The following is a 16,020-nucleotide window of genomic DNA, read 5'->3' on the forward strand; positions in this document are numbered from 1 at the left end:
ACAGTTAAAATCAATACTCCTGGGCTACCGAAGGGCAAAATCACCAGAGGTTGTGCTCCTGATCACCCAGTGTTGGAAAGCGCACGAGGTATTGCACCCTGGGAACGAGCAGCTTTAGCATTTGTTAGGATGCCCTACGCAGTTGAATATGCACTCATGGTCCAGGCTCACACATGTAGATTGGGCACTCGGATGAAGTGCCAGATTGCAGTCAGCATCCCTGGGACTGTAGCCCGAGCAAGCCACTGCACCTTGAGCGGAGGAAGCAAGAAAGGTGGAATGTAAACAGGAGAAAAGAGCTCAAATACACTCACCTGGAACCTCAGCAAAAAGTTTTCCTGCACAGGTAATAAACTAAAGAAAGTAAACAAAGCCAGAATTAGTGTTACATCAATTCAACAGCAGCCCAATCAGTTTATACATGTTATATATATGTTTATATATATATATATATATATACACACATATAAATCATATTGCAGTTTAAAAAAAGAAAAAAGAAACTTGCATCTTATAGCCTTTCCACATCCCAAAGCAACTTACTGTCAATGAAATACAGAAGTATAGTCACTGTGGGAATATGGGAAACATGGCAGCCACAGTAAATCCACAATGACCAAATAATCTGTTTTGATATCTGTTGAGGGATAAATATTTGCCATGACACGAGAGGTAACTCCCTTGCTCTTCTTTAAAATGGGCTCTTTGATTTTCACCTGAGAGGCAGACACAGGGTTTAATGTCTCATCCAAAATATGGTACCTCCAACTGTGCAGCACTGCTTCAATACTGCATTGGAGGGTCTGACCAGGATATGTGCTCAAGTCTCTGGAGTGTGACTTTCCGGTGTAGAGGTAAGAGTGCTTCCAATGCAGAAATCGAGCAAGCACTACAATGTGCCGGATGCATATACAAGGATTGAGTGATGTATGTTGGGAGTTTCCTCCCAAATCTTTGTTGCATTTCATTAAATCCCTGGACTATTCACTGTAAACAGCGAGATGGAGTGGCAGGCCATGATAATAGCTCCCTTGGGCACCAAATTAATGGACACTGAAATTCATTGCATGGAAGCGGAAAATGCTGGAAAAAGACAGCAGGTCTGGCAGCATCTGTGGAGAAAGAAACAGCGTTAACGTTTCAATTCCAATATGATTCTTCTTCAAAATGTTTTCAGTTCTGAAGAAGTCATACTCGATGTGAAACGTTAGCTCCGTTTCTCTCTCCACAGACGCTGCCAGGTTTTTCCAGCATTTTCTGTTTTTCTTTCAGATCTCCAGCGTCTGCAGAATTTTGCTTTTACTGAAACTCATAACGGCCAGGATTTTTAAAAGCAGATCCAGAATGAGGTGCCACCTCAGTGTTCTCCTTGGTTGTGGAATGACGTGGCATAGGGGTGATCAGATTAAAGATGGTGGCATGGTGTCACAACACGTGGATTTGGCTTGATGCAAGCTGCAGGTGGTATGGTAGGCACACCCATCTGGATTGGAGTGACAGAATGGTATGGCATTAGTAAAACACAGCACCATCAAATGGTACTACTTGGCTGATTGAGGGCCCAGCTAAGTTCACAATCTCAGAGGGGAGGCAACAAGCTAAAATCATTGGGCTCACAAATCCTCTGCGATTGCCCTACCATCTCCTGTGATAAAGAATTAATTTTTCAGAAACTCCTGTGAGCAACTAAGCCCTAGTTCAAATCCAACTTCAAGAGTTATCTCTGTCTGGTGTGAGAGTTCTACGTGAAATGTGACTGAAATGAAATGAAAATCGCTTATTGTCACAAGTAGGCTTCAATGAAGTTACTGTGAAAAGCCCCTAGTCGCCACAATCCAGCGCCTGTTCAGGGAGGCTGGTACGGGAATTGAACCATGCTGCTGGCCTGCCTTGGTCTGCTTTAAAAGCCAGCTATTTAGCTCAGTGTGCTAAACCAGCCCCTGGACTGGACAACCTTGATCTATTTTATAACACACAGCGACCATGATGTGATGAACTCACACACCATGTAGAGTTTGCTTTGTACGCTAAGGTAGTTCACTGCTCTGTCAAACACGGGGGTGAGACTGAGAGGGCCCAAGGCCCAGACTGAGAGATTGAAGTCTCAGACTGAGAGGTGGAAATCTCCTCTGACTTACTGGCCTGACATGTAATAACTTGGGGAAATCTCAGTCCAGTTTTCAGTCAACAGCACAAAGCTTGCCGATCTTGGCGACGATGCTTTGAAATAGGCTCGCTCAGCAGGAGGGTGGGTCAAAAGCTTTCTTGAGAGGCTGGAAAGAGTAAGCCAGTTCCTTCCTGACCTAAGAGTGTTGAAAGAGGCACTTACATTGCAAAGCCAGCATCTCCTGCCTCTCTTTCACTGGCGGGTTTCACACCTCCTGCAAAACCAGCACACTAGTCGCCATCTTGAAAAATGCAAAGAGCGCATCCATGTGTGTTGGGGACACATTCCCCATATTTAAGTCTTTAACTCCCTCATTGAGGGAGAGGGTTAATATCGGAGCCAGAGACATCATAGGAAAATGGAGGATGGATACACTTACTGCTGCTCTGAGGTTGGGGACGCAACATGATGTTCTAGTTATGTACTTTCTGAAATCTGTTTTGAATGAACTTGACACTAAATTAAGATTATTGCCCTAACCTCAGTTTCCTGGCTTGTTTTAAAATAATTTTCTGGTGCTGCCTTATTGATCAAAGCTCCTTAAAACCTGACTGAAGGCCGCTCTTTATATCAGAGTCCTCATGCTTCATTATTTTCTCCGATTGTTCATACATTTTGGGTCAATTATGCTGCTCTTTTCTGTTACCCCCTCCAGTGCAGGTAGCAGGTGACCAGAATCACAGTTATCAATGCCTCTGAAATCTTAGCACTCCAGCCTCATCTCTAGAGCCTTATACTTTGCTGTTCTGACTTTTTACAGCATTCCTATAGTTTTTGTAAATGCCCTGCTATCTTGTCCAGGTAATCATCATAGAATCCCCACAGTGCACAAGGAAGCCATTCGGCCCACTGAGTCTGCGCCGATCCTTCGAAAGACCATCCTACCCAGACCTAGGCCGGGATTCTCCCCTACCCGGCGGGGCGGAGGGTCCCGGCGTGTTGGAGTGGCGTGAACCACTCTGGCGTCGGGCCGCCCCCTAAAGGTGCGGAAGTCTCCGCACCTTTAGGGGCCAAGCCCTCACATTGAGAGGCTAGGCCCGCGCCGGAGTGGTTCCTGCTCCGCCGGCTGGCGTTGACTGTCTTTGGCGCCACGCCAGCCGGAGCCGAAAGGACTTCGCTGGCCAGCGTAAGTCCGCGCATGCGCCGGAGCGTCAGCGACTGATGACATCATCCCGGCGCATGCGCAGGGGATGGGGTCTCTTCCGCCTCCGCCATGGTGAAGACCATGGCGGAGGCAGAAGAAAAAGAGTGCCCCCACGGCACAGGCCCGCCTGCCGATCGGTGGGCCCCGATCGTGGGCCAGGCCACCGTGGGGGCACCCCCCGGGGTCAGATCGCCCCGCCCCCCCCAGGACCCCGGCACCCGCCCGCGCCGCCGGTAAGGTAGGTGATTTAATCCACGCCAGCGGGAGAGGGTTGACAGTGTCAGTCAGCCGGTGGCGGAGAATTCGGGACACAGCGGGGGCGGGATTGACGCCGGCCCCGTGCGATTATCCGACCCGGCGGGGGGTCGGAGAATCCCGCCCCTAATCCCTGCTCTACTCCTGTATCCTTCACCCAACCTTTTGACACTAAGGGGCAATTTATCATGGCCAATCCACCTAACCTGCACATATTTGGACTGCGGGAGGAAACTGGAGCAAACGGAGGAAACCCACGCATACACGGGGAGAAAGAGTAAACCACACAGTCACCCAAGGTCGAAATAAATGTGACAAATTTGTAGATGACACTAAAATAGATAGGACAGTAAGTTACAATGAGGAAATTAAAAAATCACAAATGGATGTAGATAGGTTAGACGTGTGAGCCCAAATTTGGCAGATGGAGTTCAATGTGGATAAATGTGAGGTTATCCATTTTAGTCAGAAAAATGGGAAGGCAATTTATTATCTAAATGGAGAGAAAATCCAGAGTGCTTTGGTGCAGAGGGATCTGGGTGTCTTCATGCATGAACTGCAGAAAACTAGTGTACTGGTACAGCAGGTAATAAGGTAAGCAAATGGAATTTTGGCCTTTACAGCTAAAGGAATAGGGAAGTGTTGCTGCAACTGTACAAGGCATTGGTGAGACCGCACCAGGAGTACTGTGTACAGTTCTGGTCCCCTTATTCGAGGAGGGATGTAATTGCATTGGAGGCCGCTCAGAGGAGGTTCACTGGATGAACATGATTCCAGAGATGAGGGGTTTGTCTTATGAAGAGAGATTGAGCAGTTTAGCTCAATACTTTCTCAAGTTTAGAAGAATGAAATGAGATATAATTAAGGCATATAAGATGATAAGTAAACGTAGAGTGGATGCTGCCTATTGTGAGACAATCTAGAACTAGAATTCATGGGCGGGATTCTCCGACCCCACGCCGGGCTGGAGAATCGCCGGGGGACGGCGGGAATCCCGTCCTTGCCAGCTGCTAAATTCTCCGGCACTGGGGTTTTGGCGGGGGCGGGAATCGCGCCGGTCGGCAGCCGCTGGCAGCGTGCCCGCCAGCGATTCTCCGGCCCGCGATGGGACGAGCGTCCGCCCGTTTTAGGCCGGTCCCACTGGTGTAAATTAGACCTGATACTTACCGGTGGGACCTGGCTCTGCGGGCGGACTCCGGAGTCCTCAGGGGTGGCCTGGCCCGCGATCGGGGCCCTCCGATCCGTGGGTGGGGCTGTGCCGTGGGGGCACTCTTTCCCTCCGCACCGGCTGCTGTGGCCCTCCGCCATGGCTGGTGCGGCGACGAACCCTCCTGCGTATACGCTGGGATGACGCCAGCACACGCTGGCACTCCCACGCATGTGCCAACCCGTGCCGGCCGGCGGAGGCGTTCGGCGCCAGTTGCCGCCTGCCAAGCTCCTTCCGCGCCGGTTGGTGTAGCGCCAAACCCGCCGGCACCGGCCTAGCTCCTGAAGGTGCGGAGGATTCCGCACCTTCCGGGCGACCCAACGCCAGAGTGGTTCACGCCACTCCTTGGCGCCGGGACCGTCCGCCCCTCCGGGTAGGGGAGAACCCTGCCCCATAGTTTTAGGATAAGGGGTAGCAGATTTGTAACAAGAGATGAGGAGAAATGACTTCTCTCAAAGGATCGTGAATCTGCGGAATTCACTACCGCAGATGTGGTGGATGCTGGGACTTTGAGTAGATTTAAGGAGGCGATAGACAAATTTTTAACGAGTGATGGGTTGAAGAGTTATGGAGAACGGGCAGGAAAGTGGAGTTGAGGCTGAGAGATCAGCTATAATCGTATTGAATGGCGGAGTGGGCTCGATTGGATTGGATTTGGATTTTGTTTATTGTCATGTGTAACGAGGTACAGTGAAAAGTATTTTTCTGCGAGAAACTCAACAGTTCATTAAGTACATGAAAAGAAAAGAAAAGAAATACATAATAGGGCATTACATTGTCTATTCTTGGTCCTACTTCTTATGTTCAGAGGGCATTTATGAGTCAGCCATGTTGCTGTGGGTCTGAAGTCGCATGTAGGCCAGACCGGGTAAGGACGGCAGAGTTCTTTCCCTCAAGAGCATTAGTCAGCCAGATGGGTGTTTACGAAAATTGCGAACATCACCTTTTAATTCCAGATTTTATGAATTGGATTTAAATTCCACCAGCTGCCTTGGTTAGATCTGAACCCATGTCCCCAGTACATTAGCCTGAATTACTAGTTCAATTACACCACCATTACTCCCCAGTCTGATAATCTGCTCAGATGTCTCGAGAGATGAACTTACCGTGCCATTTCGGAAAGGCCCAGCTTCCCATCTCCATTCGCATCGAACATTTTCAGCTGAAAAGAAAAGTATTAATCACGTGGGGATTCTAGTGATTCCTGGCGTTCGCACTTGTTTCTATAAAATCTTCCCTCAATCAGGTCATTTCTTTATTAGAACAGTATGATGAGCATCACTCACTGTGTGTTGTATCTCTGGCAATGTCCAGTTTGTTCATTAACAAACAAAGCCTGCAGTAATGTGTCCATTTCCACTTGGGCCTCCCACCCACAGCCCCCATAATAGATCTAGGCTTTCCCAGCCTCAGCTACTTACTTTCCTGTAAGGACAGGTAAGTGGGAGTTGGAATCATTTTAGTTTGTTCTCCAGTGCGGAGGTGATGCAGGAGATGGGGCACGGAGAGAAGAATCGTGTAGTGTCAGGAGGCTCGAGAGCTGGGGAAGCCTGAGAACCTGAGGTGAGTGGAGGAGGCCGAGGCCTATATGTGGGGAAACCCTAGGCGAGGTCACATGCAAGGAAAAGGTGTGGAGACCCTAGGACTAAAATAGCACTTGGCATCTCTTTACCATTATTATTCAATGCTGTTACCACTCTTTCTTTATTTGGGCACTTCTTACCATTGCTCTCTCATTCCTGCTAAATACCAGGTACTATGTCCCATGTTTTCAATTTAACATTTACTGCATTGTCGCTTACTTAAATACAAAATCATCACCTTTTTCAGTATTCTCTTCCTCCTGCAGGCTTTGAGTCACCTGGGGCAGGATTCTCCAATCCCCCGCCGGGTCGGAGAATCGCCCGGGCCAGCATCAATCCCGCCTCCGCCACCAGAGATTCGGCAGGGGCGGGAATCGCGCCACGCCGGTCGGCGGGCCCCCCGCGGCGATTCTCCGGCCCACAATGTGCCAAAGTCCCGCTGCTGTCAAGCCTCTCCCGCCGGCGGGAATCAAAACACCGACCTGACTGGCAGGATTGGCGGCGCGGGCGGGCTCCGGTGTCCGGGAAGGGGGGGGGGGGGGGTGGGGGCGCGGGGCGATCTGACCCCGGGGGGGTGCCCCCACGGTGGCCTGGCCCATGATCGGGGCCCACCGATTGGGTCTGTGCCGTGGGGGCACACTTTTTCTTCCGCGTTCGCCATAGTCTTCAGCATGGCGGAAGCGGAAGAGACCCCCTCTCCTGCGCATGCGCCGGGATGACGTCAGCAGTCGCTGACGCTCCGGCGCATGCGTGGCCTCATGCCGGCCGGCGAAGTCCTTTCGGCCCCGGCTGGCGTGGCGCCAAAGGCCGTTCACGCCAGCTGGCGGAGCGGAAACCACTCCGGCGCGGGCCTAGCTCCTCAATGTGAGGGCTTGGCCCCTAAAGGTGGGGTGGCCCGACGCCGGAGTGGTTCACGCCATTCCAACACGCCGGGACCCCCCGCCCCGCCGGGTAGGGGAGAATCCCGGCCCTGATCTCTATTCATCCTTACTTACGTGGCCCTTTCCTCCTACACATTTCAACCGGCGTGGTGTCCTGTTCCCTGGGGTTTCCCCCCTCTGATCTTCTCAAGAGAAACACCGTTGCCCGGCACACAGTTTCTCAGTCCACTGCTGATGGCTGTAAGGGGAAGTGTGAGGGATTGGCCTGGCATTTCTATTCCCCATCTCACAGTGAAGGAGTGCTCCAGCTCAGCCTGACACCCTGACCGGAATTCTCCGACCTTGCTCACGGCTCGGATTCTACGGTCCTGCTGCAGTGAATGGAATTTTGGTTGAGTGCCAAATTCTCCGTTCGCGCTGGCAGCAGTGGTGGGCCGAACGAGACCTGGTGAACTCTGCTCCCTTCCCTGATGCGGAACCTAAGCAGGCACGAACATCAAGGAAGAGGAGGGTTTTCCATGCACTACTGAGTGTGCCTGATTTGGGAGGGGGGGGGGGGGGGGGGTGCACGGGGAGAGAGCACGACCACTCTCCCCGATGATAGAGGCATACATTTTCACGGGTGTTAAGTTCCCACATCTTACTTGACATTTGCCTGTGGAGACCATGGCAGCCAGACCTCATTCCTCCCCCACCTCCCACCCGTCCTCATGCATATTACAAAGAGGGGTCACTAATCGGGAACAGGAAGCTGGCTCCCTTATTCCTGAGGGGTGTTGAGCCCAAAGGTGGCAGTCATACTGCCACCCCTGCTGAATTCAGCAATCTCAGCCCAGAGCAGGGAGCAACGTCACCTGAATGGATTTGGGGACTTGGGAGGCAGGGGTGTGTAAGAGATATCTGTGCCAGAGGCAGCCTTTACTCACTATAGTCTGTGTGTACTCCTGAAGTTTCCTGTCATCGTAGTGTCTGTTTGCTTTCTTTAACAAGTCCAGCAAGAAGCTCTGTGGGAAAAAACAGTTTGGCTTGGTTACTTTATATTGTTGTGATCTTCAGAGCAGACACCACTGGCCGTGACGACCACAGGGACAGAAGGAAACCATTCAGCCCCTCGAGCTTGTTCCCCCACTCAATTGGATCATGACTGATTAATATTTTAACTCCTCCCATCTGTCTTGGTTCCTTAATATTCTCGACCAACAAAAACCTTTCAATCTGTTTTGCAACGTTAATTTAATCCCCAGTTTTTTTTTTGTGTGTGGGGGGGGGGGGGGGGGGGGGGGGGTCAGAGAGTTCCAGCCTTCCGCCATAAGCATTGTGTGAAGAAATGCTTCACCCATGGATTTCCAGAACAAACCTGTTGCTGCTGGATAACATTTCCCAGACTTGTATGGGGAGCATTTGTAACTGAAACAGCCCAGTGGGAGTGGGAGTCAATCTAATCATGATCATATTGAATGGCAGAGCAGGCCCGATGGGCTGAATGGCCTAGCCCTGCTCCTATGTTCCTGATGCCCATTATACACAGTGTGATTTTACATTGCAAACAATGGAGTAGAGTTAAGTGGGCTGTAAATTCTGTCCTTCTGAGCTGACACCAAACCCACCAGTCGGTTAGAATCACCCCCTCTGTCGGCTTCACAGAAGAATGTGCAGTGCTGGTCGGGGGTGTGGTCACTGACCTCGATGGCACATTGTGCTTGAGCCACTGTAGGTTGTGATCCCATAGCGATGGGATGGGGCTGGTCTCCAACCTTATTTTATGTTATTTCTTTCATGGATGTGAGTGTCACCATTCACTTCCCCCTCTCCCCGTGAAGAACCTCTCCCTTTTCCCGCCTCCCACCCCACCCCCACCCCCCCCGCATCTTCGTGGCAAAAATCAGTAACTGTAGGTGGGATGCCAAATTTTGCAAATATTGTCCCGCCCGCGACAATTTCTCTGGCGGACGAGACCCGAGAGTTTTTAATGAATCATATTGGCACTGAGTCTGGTAACCTTTATATTATCCAGAGCAGAATGGCAGGTTGTGGATTATCCAAATAGTTTTCATAAAGAACAATATATACATTAATTCCAACAGAACCTTTCTCAGCCTCAGGAAATCCCAAAGTGCTTCATAACAATTTGAAATAATTTTTAATTTTTATTGTTGTAATGCCAGAATAAAGGGACATATATATGTACTTCTCAGTTAGTTCTAGCTACTCTGTTTTTTGGTAGCGTGTTGGCTGAAGACAACCCAGGAGCAGACATTTTGAGTTGGGTAGCCATCTCTGGTTGGACAAATTCCTGGAGGTTTCACCACATGACCTCTCACCCAGTCTATTCTTCAGGCCAACTAATTTTATAACTAATTGTAGGATCCAGGCAAGTGACCATGAGGAAGTGATATTGGATGTTGAACAAACAGGTTTAATAGACAATACTAGTTACACACACCACACTACCTGAAGGGTTTTTGGCGCCGACCCGCATTTGGATCAGGGTTTTTTAAATGTCCACAGGGCTTCCCGTTTAAGATTTAGCCCCACCCCCTCATCGGGAAGATCCTGTTCAGGTGAGGCAACGGGGACCTGAATGGTCCAGACCCCATGACCTCTGTTTGGGTTATAACACTAAGAAATAAAAATAATGAAAGAAAATGAATATGAAATATATTTTTTTAATACCACGAGGGTCTGTTTATCCTAATCAGGAGATGAATCTGGAGAGTTGGCAACCCAAGTAGAAATAGCAGGATATTTAGGATGAATATGTGGCTGGAAAGATGGTGAAAGGGTGAAAGACTTCTTTTGGGGGAGCTGGGTACAAACTGGATGGGTTACACCTGGGCTGGACTGGGACTGAAGTCCTTGGGCGGGTATTTGCTAGTGTAGTTGGGGAGGTTTTAAACGAGAATGGGAGGGGGTTGGGAACTGAAACATGGTGACAAGACAAAGAGTAACAAGGGCAGTAATAAAAGAAAGAACAGTAAAATGCAAAAACAGTAGACAGGGTAATCATGGGGAGAGGCAAATAGGGCACAGTACAAAGTAATGTTAGAACGATTAAAAATGGCAAAAAGGTAAGGCACAAAGTATTCAGAATGAGGTAGATGAACTGATGGTGCAAATCGGGGCAAATTGCCATTATGGAAACATGGTTACAAGGAGGTCAACACTGGGAACTTATATTCAGGAATATTTGACCTTTCAGAAGGACAGGAGGGAAGGAAAAGGCGGTGGGGTAGCACTGTTAATAAGAAATGAAATGATGACAGCTGTGAGAGACGATCTAGACTCGGATGATGCAGAGTTCATTTAGATGGAGGGAAAAACGGCAAGAGAAAGAAGGCATTGGATGAAGAAGGCAGTGTATAGACCTGCAAACACTAGCCAGACTGTAGGAAAGGCTTAAAAACAACAAATAATGTTAATTTAAATGTAAAAAGAATAGAGCAATAATTATGGGTGACTTTAATCTTCATATTGATTGGGTTAATCAAGTTGGAAAGGGAAGCTACAACAATGAATTCATAGATTTTCCTGGAGTAATATGTCATGGAGCCAACCAGGGAACAGGCAATTTTGGATCTGGCAATGGGTAACGAGGCAGATTTAATAAATGACTTCAGGGTAAAAGATCCCTGAGAAAATAGTGGTTATAACATGATAGAATCTAATATTCAGTATGAAAGTGAGAAACTTGGTCAGAAACAACTGTGTTTAATTTAGTTAAAGGGAATTATAATGAAATGAGGGTAATGTTAGTTAAAGAGGACTTGGCGGATACATTAGCAGGAAAGATAGTTAGCACTGCTGCCTCACGGCGCCGGGGACCCTGGTTCGATTCCGAACTCGGGTGATTGTCTGTGTGGTGTTCTCTCTGTGACTGTGTGGGTTTCCTCTGGGTGCTCCGTTTTCCTCTCACAGTCCAAAGATTTGCAAGTTAGGTGGATTGGCCATGCTAAATTGCCCTTTAGTGCAAAGGTTGGTTGGAGTTACAGGAATATGGGGTATTTGGGCCTAGGTAAGGTGATCTTTCGAAGAGTCGATGTAGACTCGATGGGCCAAATGGCATCCTTCTGCATTGTTGGGTTTCTATGATTCTATAACAAGCAGTGGAAAACATTTAAGGAGGTAATTCATGATTCTCAGCAAAAATATATCCTAGTGAGGAGGAAAGATTCTAAGAGAGGGATACACCAACCAAGAAAGTTAAGGAGAGTATTAAGTTGAAAGAAAAAGCATATAAGGAGGCAAAAGTCAGTGATAGCCCCGAACATTGGGATAAATTCAGAATCCAGCAGAGGAGGATTATAAAGATAACAAAGAGAGAGAAAATAAACTGTGAGGGCAAACGAGCGAAGAATATAAAACCGACAATGAGAGCTTCTTTAAATATATAGAAAGGAAGTGAGAGGTCAAAGTGAACATAGGTCCCCTTGAAAATGAATCCTGGCAGAACGTTCTGGGGATCAAGGAAATGACAGAGGTGTTAAACAGATATTTTGCATCAGTCTCTTTTTAAAAATTTCCAATTAAGGGGCAATTTAGCGTGGCCAATCCACCTACCTGCACATCTTTGGGTTGTGGGGGCGAGACCCACGCAGACAAGGGGAGAATGGGAGAATGTGCAAACTCCACACGGACTGTGACCTGGGGCTGGGATTGAACTTGGGTCCTCGGTCCCGTGAGGCAGCAGTGCTAACCAAATTTGCACCAGTCTTGATAGTGGAAGAAACTTTGAACATCCTATTAATACTAAAGAATGCAGATGAAGAATTGAACACCATCACCATCCCTAGAGAAGTTGTATTAGACAAACCAATTGGGCTAAAGGCAGACAAGTCCCCTGGTCCTGATAACTTGCATCCTCGGATCCTAAAAGAAGTAGCTACAGAGATGATGGATGCTTTGGTTGTAATCAAGCAGTCAGCATGGCTTCATGAAAGGGAAATCATGTCTGACTAGTTTATTAGAGATTTTCAAGGAAGTCTCAACCAGAGTTGATAGAGGGGAACCAGTAGGTGTGGTGTATTTGGACTTCCGTAAGGCGTTCAAAATGGTACCTCACAAAAGATTGTTATAAGATAAGAGCCCATGATGTTGGATGTAGTATATTGGCATGGATAGAGAATTGGCTGGGCAGGAAGCAGCGAGTGTGGCTAGGAGTTCTTTTTCAGGTTGGTGATCTGTAACCAGTGGTGTTCCACAGGGATCGGTGCAGGGATCGCAACTGTTTACAATATATATTAATAATTTGGAGGAAGGTAACCCAATTTGCAGATGACACAAAAATAGGCGGACAGGCAAGTTGCGAGGGGGATACAAACAATTTGCAAAGAGATATTGATAGGTTAAGTGGGCAAAAAGTTGGCAAATGGAGTATAATGTCGGAAAATGTGAAGTTGTTCATTTTGGAAGGGAGAAAAACTGCAGAAAGCTGCAACACAAAGGGACTTGGGTGTACTTGGACAAGAAACACAGAAAGCTAGCACACAGGTGCAGTAGGTAATCAGGAAGGCTAACAGAATGTTGGCCCTTATTTCAAGGGGGTTGGAATATAAGAGTCAGGTAGTCTTGCTGAAACTGTCAAAGGTACTGATGAAACCACATCTGAAGTACTGTGAGCAGTTTTGATTCCCTTATTTACTGAAATATATTATTTCATTGCAGGCAATTCAAAGAAAGTTTACTAGGATGATCCCCGATATGGAGGGATTGTTTGATGAGCAAAGGCTATACAGGTTGGGACTCCACTCATTGGAATTTAGAAGAATGAGAGGTGATCTCATTAAACATATCGGATTCTTAAGGGGCTTGGCATGTTTCCCATGCCTTTTATTTTGCCATTATCATTTTTGATCCATAAATGTTTAATGGACATATATTTTTAAGTCGAGCAGAGGAAGTGAGGAACTCAAAAGTTACAAAATAGTACACTGTGCTAGCTTTCGGACAGCAAAATTCAGTTTTTGGCTGAGAGATCAGAAGGATTCAGTTTGATTGGTTCGCTGGTGCCAATGAATTGGCAAAATGCTGTATTCTACCTGATGACAGGCAATGATTGGATACTACATAATAAATAAATAAATACTCTTTATTATTGTCTCAAGTAGGCTTACATTAACATTGCAATGAAGTTACTGTGAAAAGCCCCTTGTCACCACACTCCGGCGTCTGTTCGGGTACACAGAGGGAGAATTCAGAATGTCAAATTCACCTAACAACACTTCTTTCGGGACTTGTGGGAGGAAACCGGAGCACCCGGAAGAAAGACACGGGGCAACATACAGATTCCACACAGACAGTGACCCCAGTGGGAGTCAAACCTGGAATCCTGGGGCTGTGAAGCAACAGTGCTACCCAACACTACCCAAGTGGGATTATTTTCAGAGCATCAAGGAAAGGACAGTTGGCTCCTGCGTGCTCAGAGAAGAAGTTGTGAGTCTCCACTCTCTTTTTCCAGGAAAGCTGCATTGCTGCTGTATTTCTGAACTTACAGAGAACCTGGATTAATCTACAGTGAAACCCATTATAGAACATAGAACATAGAACAGTACAGCACAGAACAGGCCCTTCGGCCCTCAATGTTGTGCCGAGCCATGATCACCCTACTCAAACCCACATATCCACCCTATACCCATAACCCAACAACCCCCTCCTTAACCTTACATTTATTAGGACACTACGGGCAATTTAGCATGGCCAATCCACCTAACCCGCACATCTTTGGACTGTGGGAGGAAACCGGAGCACCCGGAGGAAACCCACGCACACAGGGGGAGGACATGCAGACTCCACACAGACAGTGACCCAGCCGGGAATCGAACCTGGGACCCTGGAGCTGTGAAGCATTTATGCTAACCACCATGCTACCCTGCTGCCCCATATATATACTGAAAGCAGAAACCTCAAACTGAAAGCCTAGACTGAAGGCCTCAATCTGTATCTTAAACCAGCTGTCCCACCAACTGAGCTAAATGGTGCTTCATTTGGGAAGGTGAAGATGTGATCAATGAAAAATATCTAGATAATTTACAATAGTTATTAAATAGGCACATTTCTGTCTTGACAGAGAGTTGCTAATATATAGTTGACAGATATAGTGTGCAGAGCAAGGCCAGCAGCGCGGGTTCAATTCCCCGTACCAGCTGATGTTATTCATGAAGGCCCCACTTTCTCAACCTTGTCCCTTGCCTGAGATGTGGTGACCCTCAGGTTAAATCACCACCAGTTAGCTCTCTCTCAAAGGGGAGAGCAGCCGATCGTCGTCAGGGACTAAGAAGATTTTCATGAACTAACTGTTTAATCCCTAATTTCTTTCCCTAATCCTTAGTTTTTTTTTTCCAGTCAATTAGATCTTGTTTTGGCCCCTCTTTCGGGCTGTTACCTCTCCAGGATCAGCCTGGAGTTGCCAGGAATTGAAGATCAAACTCCAGGACACTGCTGTGTGTCATCTTGAAGAAAACTCATCAGGACATTCATATAGATTGTTTTCTTTGGAGTTGGATTTTCCGGCCTTCTAGCAGCGTGTTTCGCGATGGCGGGAGGCAGTGCATCAGTCACCGGCAGCGGGATTCTCTGCTCCCATCTCTGTCAATGGGAATTGAAACCCCCCCCCCTCCGCTCAGAAACGCGTGGGCGAGGCTGCGCATCGGCCAGGACCAGAGAATATCGGTCCTGGTCATTTACTTTGAATATTTCTCTTTATCAATAGAAATATTGAAAATGGGTGAGGGCTAGGCTGACAGTCAAGCATCACCAATTGGGTAATGAGTCTTTTTGCTTTCCAATTGCTGTTGGGAGACCGTCCATCACAAGGGTGGACGGTGGCTAACTAATGGCTGGAACGTTGGGGGGGGGGAAGTCATCTGATGAAACCTCTGGGAATACATTTAAAAACAGTTGGAAACACAATTCTTGCTTCAGCAATGGTTTACTGGAGTAGAACAGTCACTTAGAATACTCACCGGAACAGAACCTTATGTTGACACAACAGAAAGCAAGAAAACCTTGTGCTCATTCAGTGCCTTACACAGACCTGAGATGTCCCAAAGTACCTCATAACCAATGAAATGCTTGCACAGTACAGTCACTGTTAGAATGTAGGAATTAGGATTGGTAACCCTCCCTGATCATTCTGGGCTCCAGGAATGAAAGATTAATTTCCTAGACATTGCTGCAAAAAACTGCCCACGAGGAACATCATGGCATCATTAAAAATAACTTAAATAAACATGGTCTTCTAAGCTTCCCTTTAATCCTCTCTGCAAAGCGCTTAAATTTCTGTTTTTTCTATCATTGTCACCAAACAATGGAAATGATCTATCACTAGTAGCCTTATCACAACCTGGAAGACCTCTATCAAGCTGGCCAATTCACAGATTCTTGGAAATAGTAAAACTTATTGGTCAATTTAACATCTCCCCATCAGTATAAACAGCTCAATTAATCACAAACACTGGGTATAAAATCATTGTTATTTCATTGTCAGCTCCGTTAGAGAGAATGGTGTGTTGCGATAGTGTTTCAAGTTGTCACAGATTCATTTCTGGCTGTGTTTTGAGCATTGGCCACAGCCTTATTCCTTGTTGAGCCAGTGGCTGAACTTACACTGCACTATGCATAAACCTTGACAACACTCAAGCTACCACTTAGAAGGACAAGGACAGCAGTAACCTCAGCTTTAGGAGTTGGATTTTAGAAAAGGGAGGCAAATCGAGATTTTTCTGCAACAGTTTTAAAGTTATAAGCTCTCTGGTTTCTCATTCAGTCTATTGCACCAATTGAGAAGG

The 16,020-nt window shown here is 47.4% G+C and overlaps 1 protein-coding gene across 2 annotated transcripts in view; it reads right to left on the minus strand.

The window, feature by feature from the left end:
- The window catches only part of calb2a (calbindin 2a), a 110,564-nt gene that overhangs the window by 33,807 nt on the left and 60,737 nt on the right, over positions 1–16,020 (minus strand). For both annotated transcript variants that reach the window (XM_038807139.1, XM_038807138.1), the window contains exons 6-8: positions 8,164–8,241; positions 5,880–5,935; positions 315–354 (exon numbers count right to left, since the gene is read on the minus strand). In XM_038807139.1, the coding sequence (XP_038663067.1) occupies positions 315–354; positions 5,880–5,935; positions 8,164–8,241 (174 nt within the window). The remainder of the gene's footprint in view (positions 1–314; positions 355–5,879; positions 5,936–8,163; positions 8,242–16,020) is intronic.

This window comes from Scyliorhinus canicula, chromosome 9 (assembly GCF_902713615.1).
Source record: "Scyliorhinus canicula chromosome 9, sScyCan1.1, whole genome shotgun sequence".
Taxonomy (NCBI): Eukaryota; Metazoa; Chordata; class Chondrichthyes; order Carcharhiniformes; family Scyliorhinidae; genus Scyliorhinus; species Scyliorhinus canicula.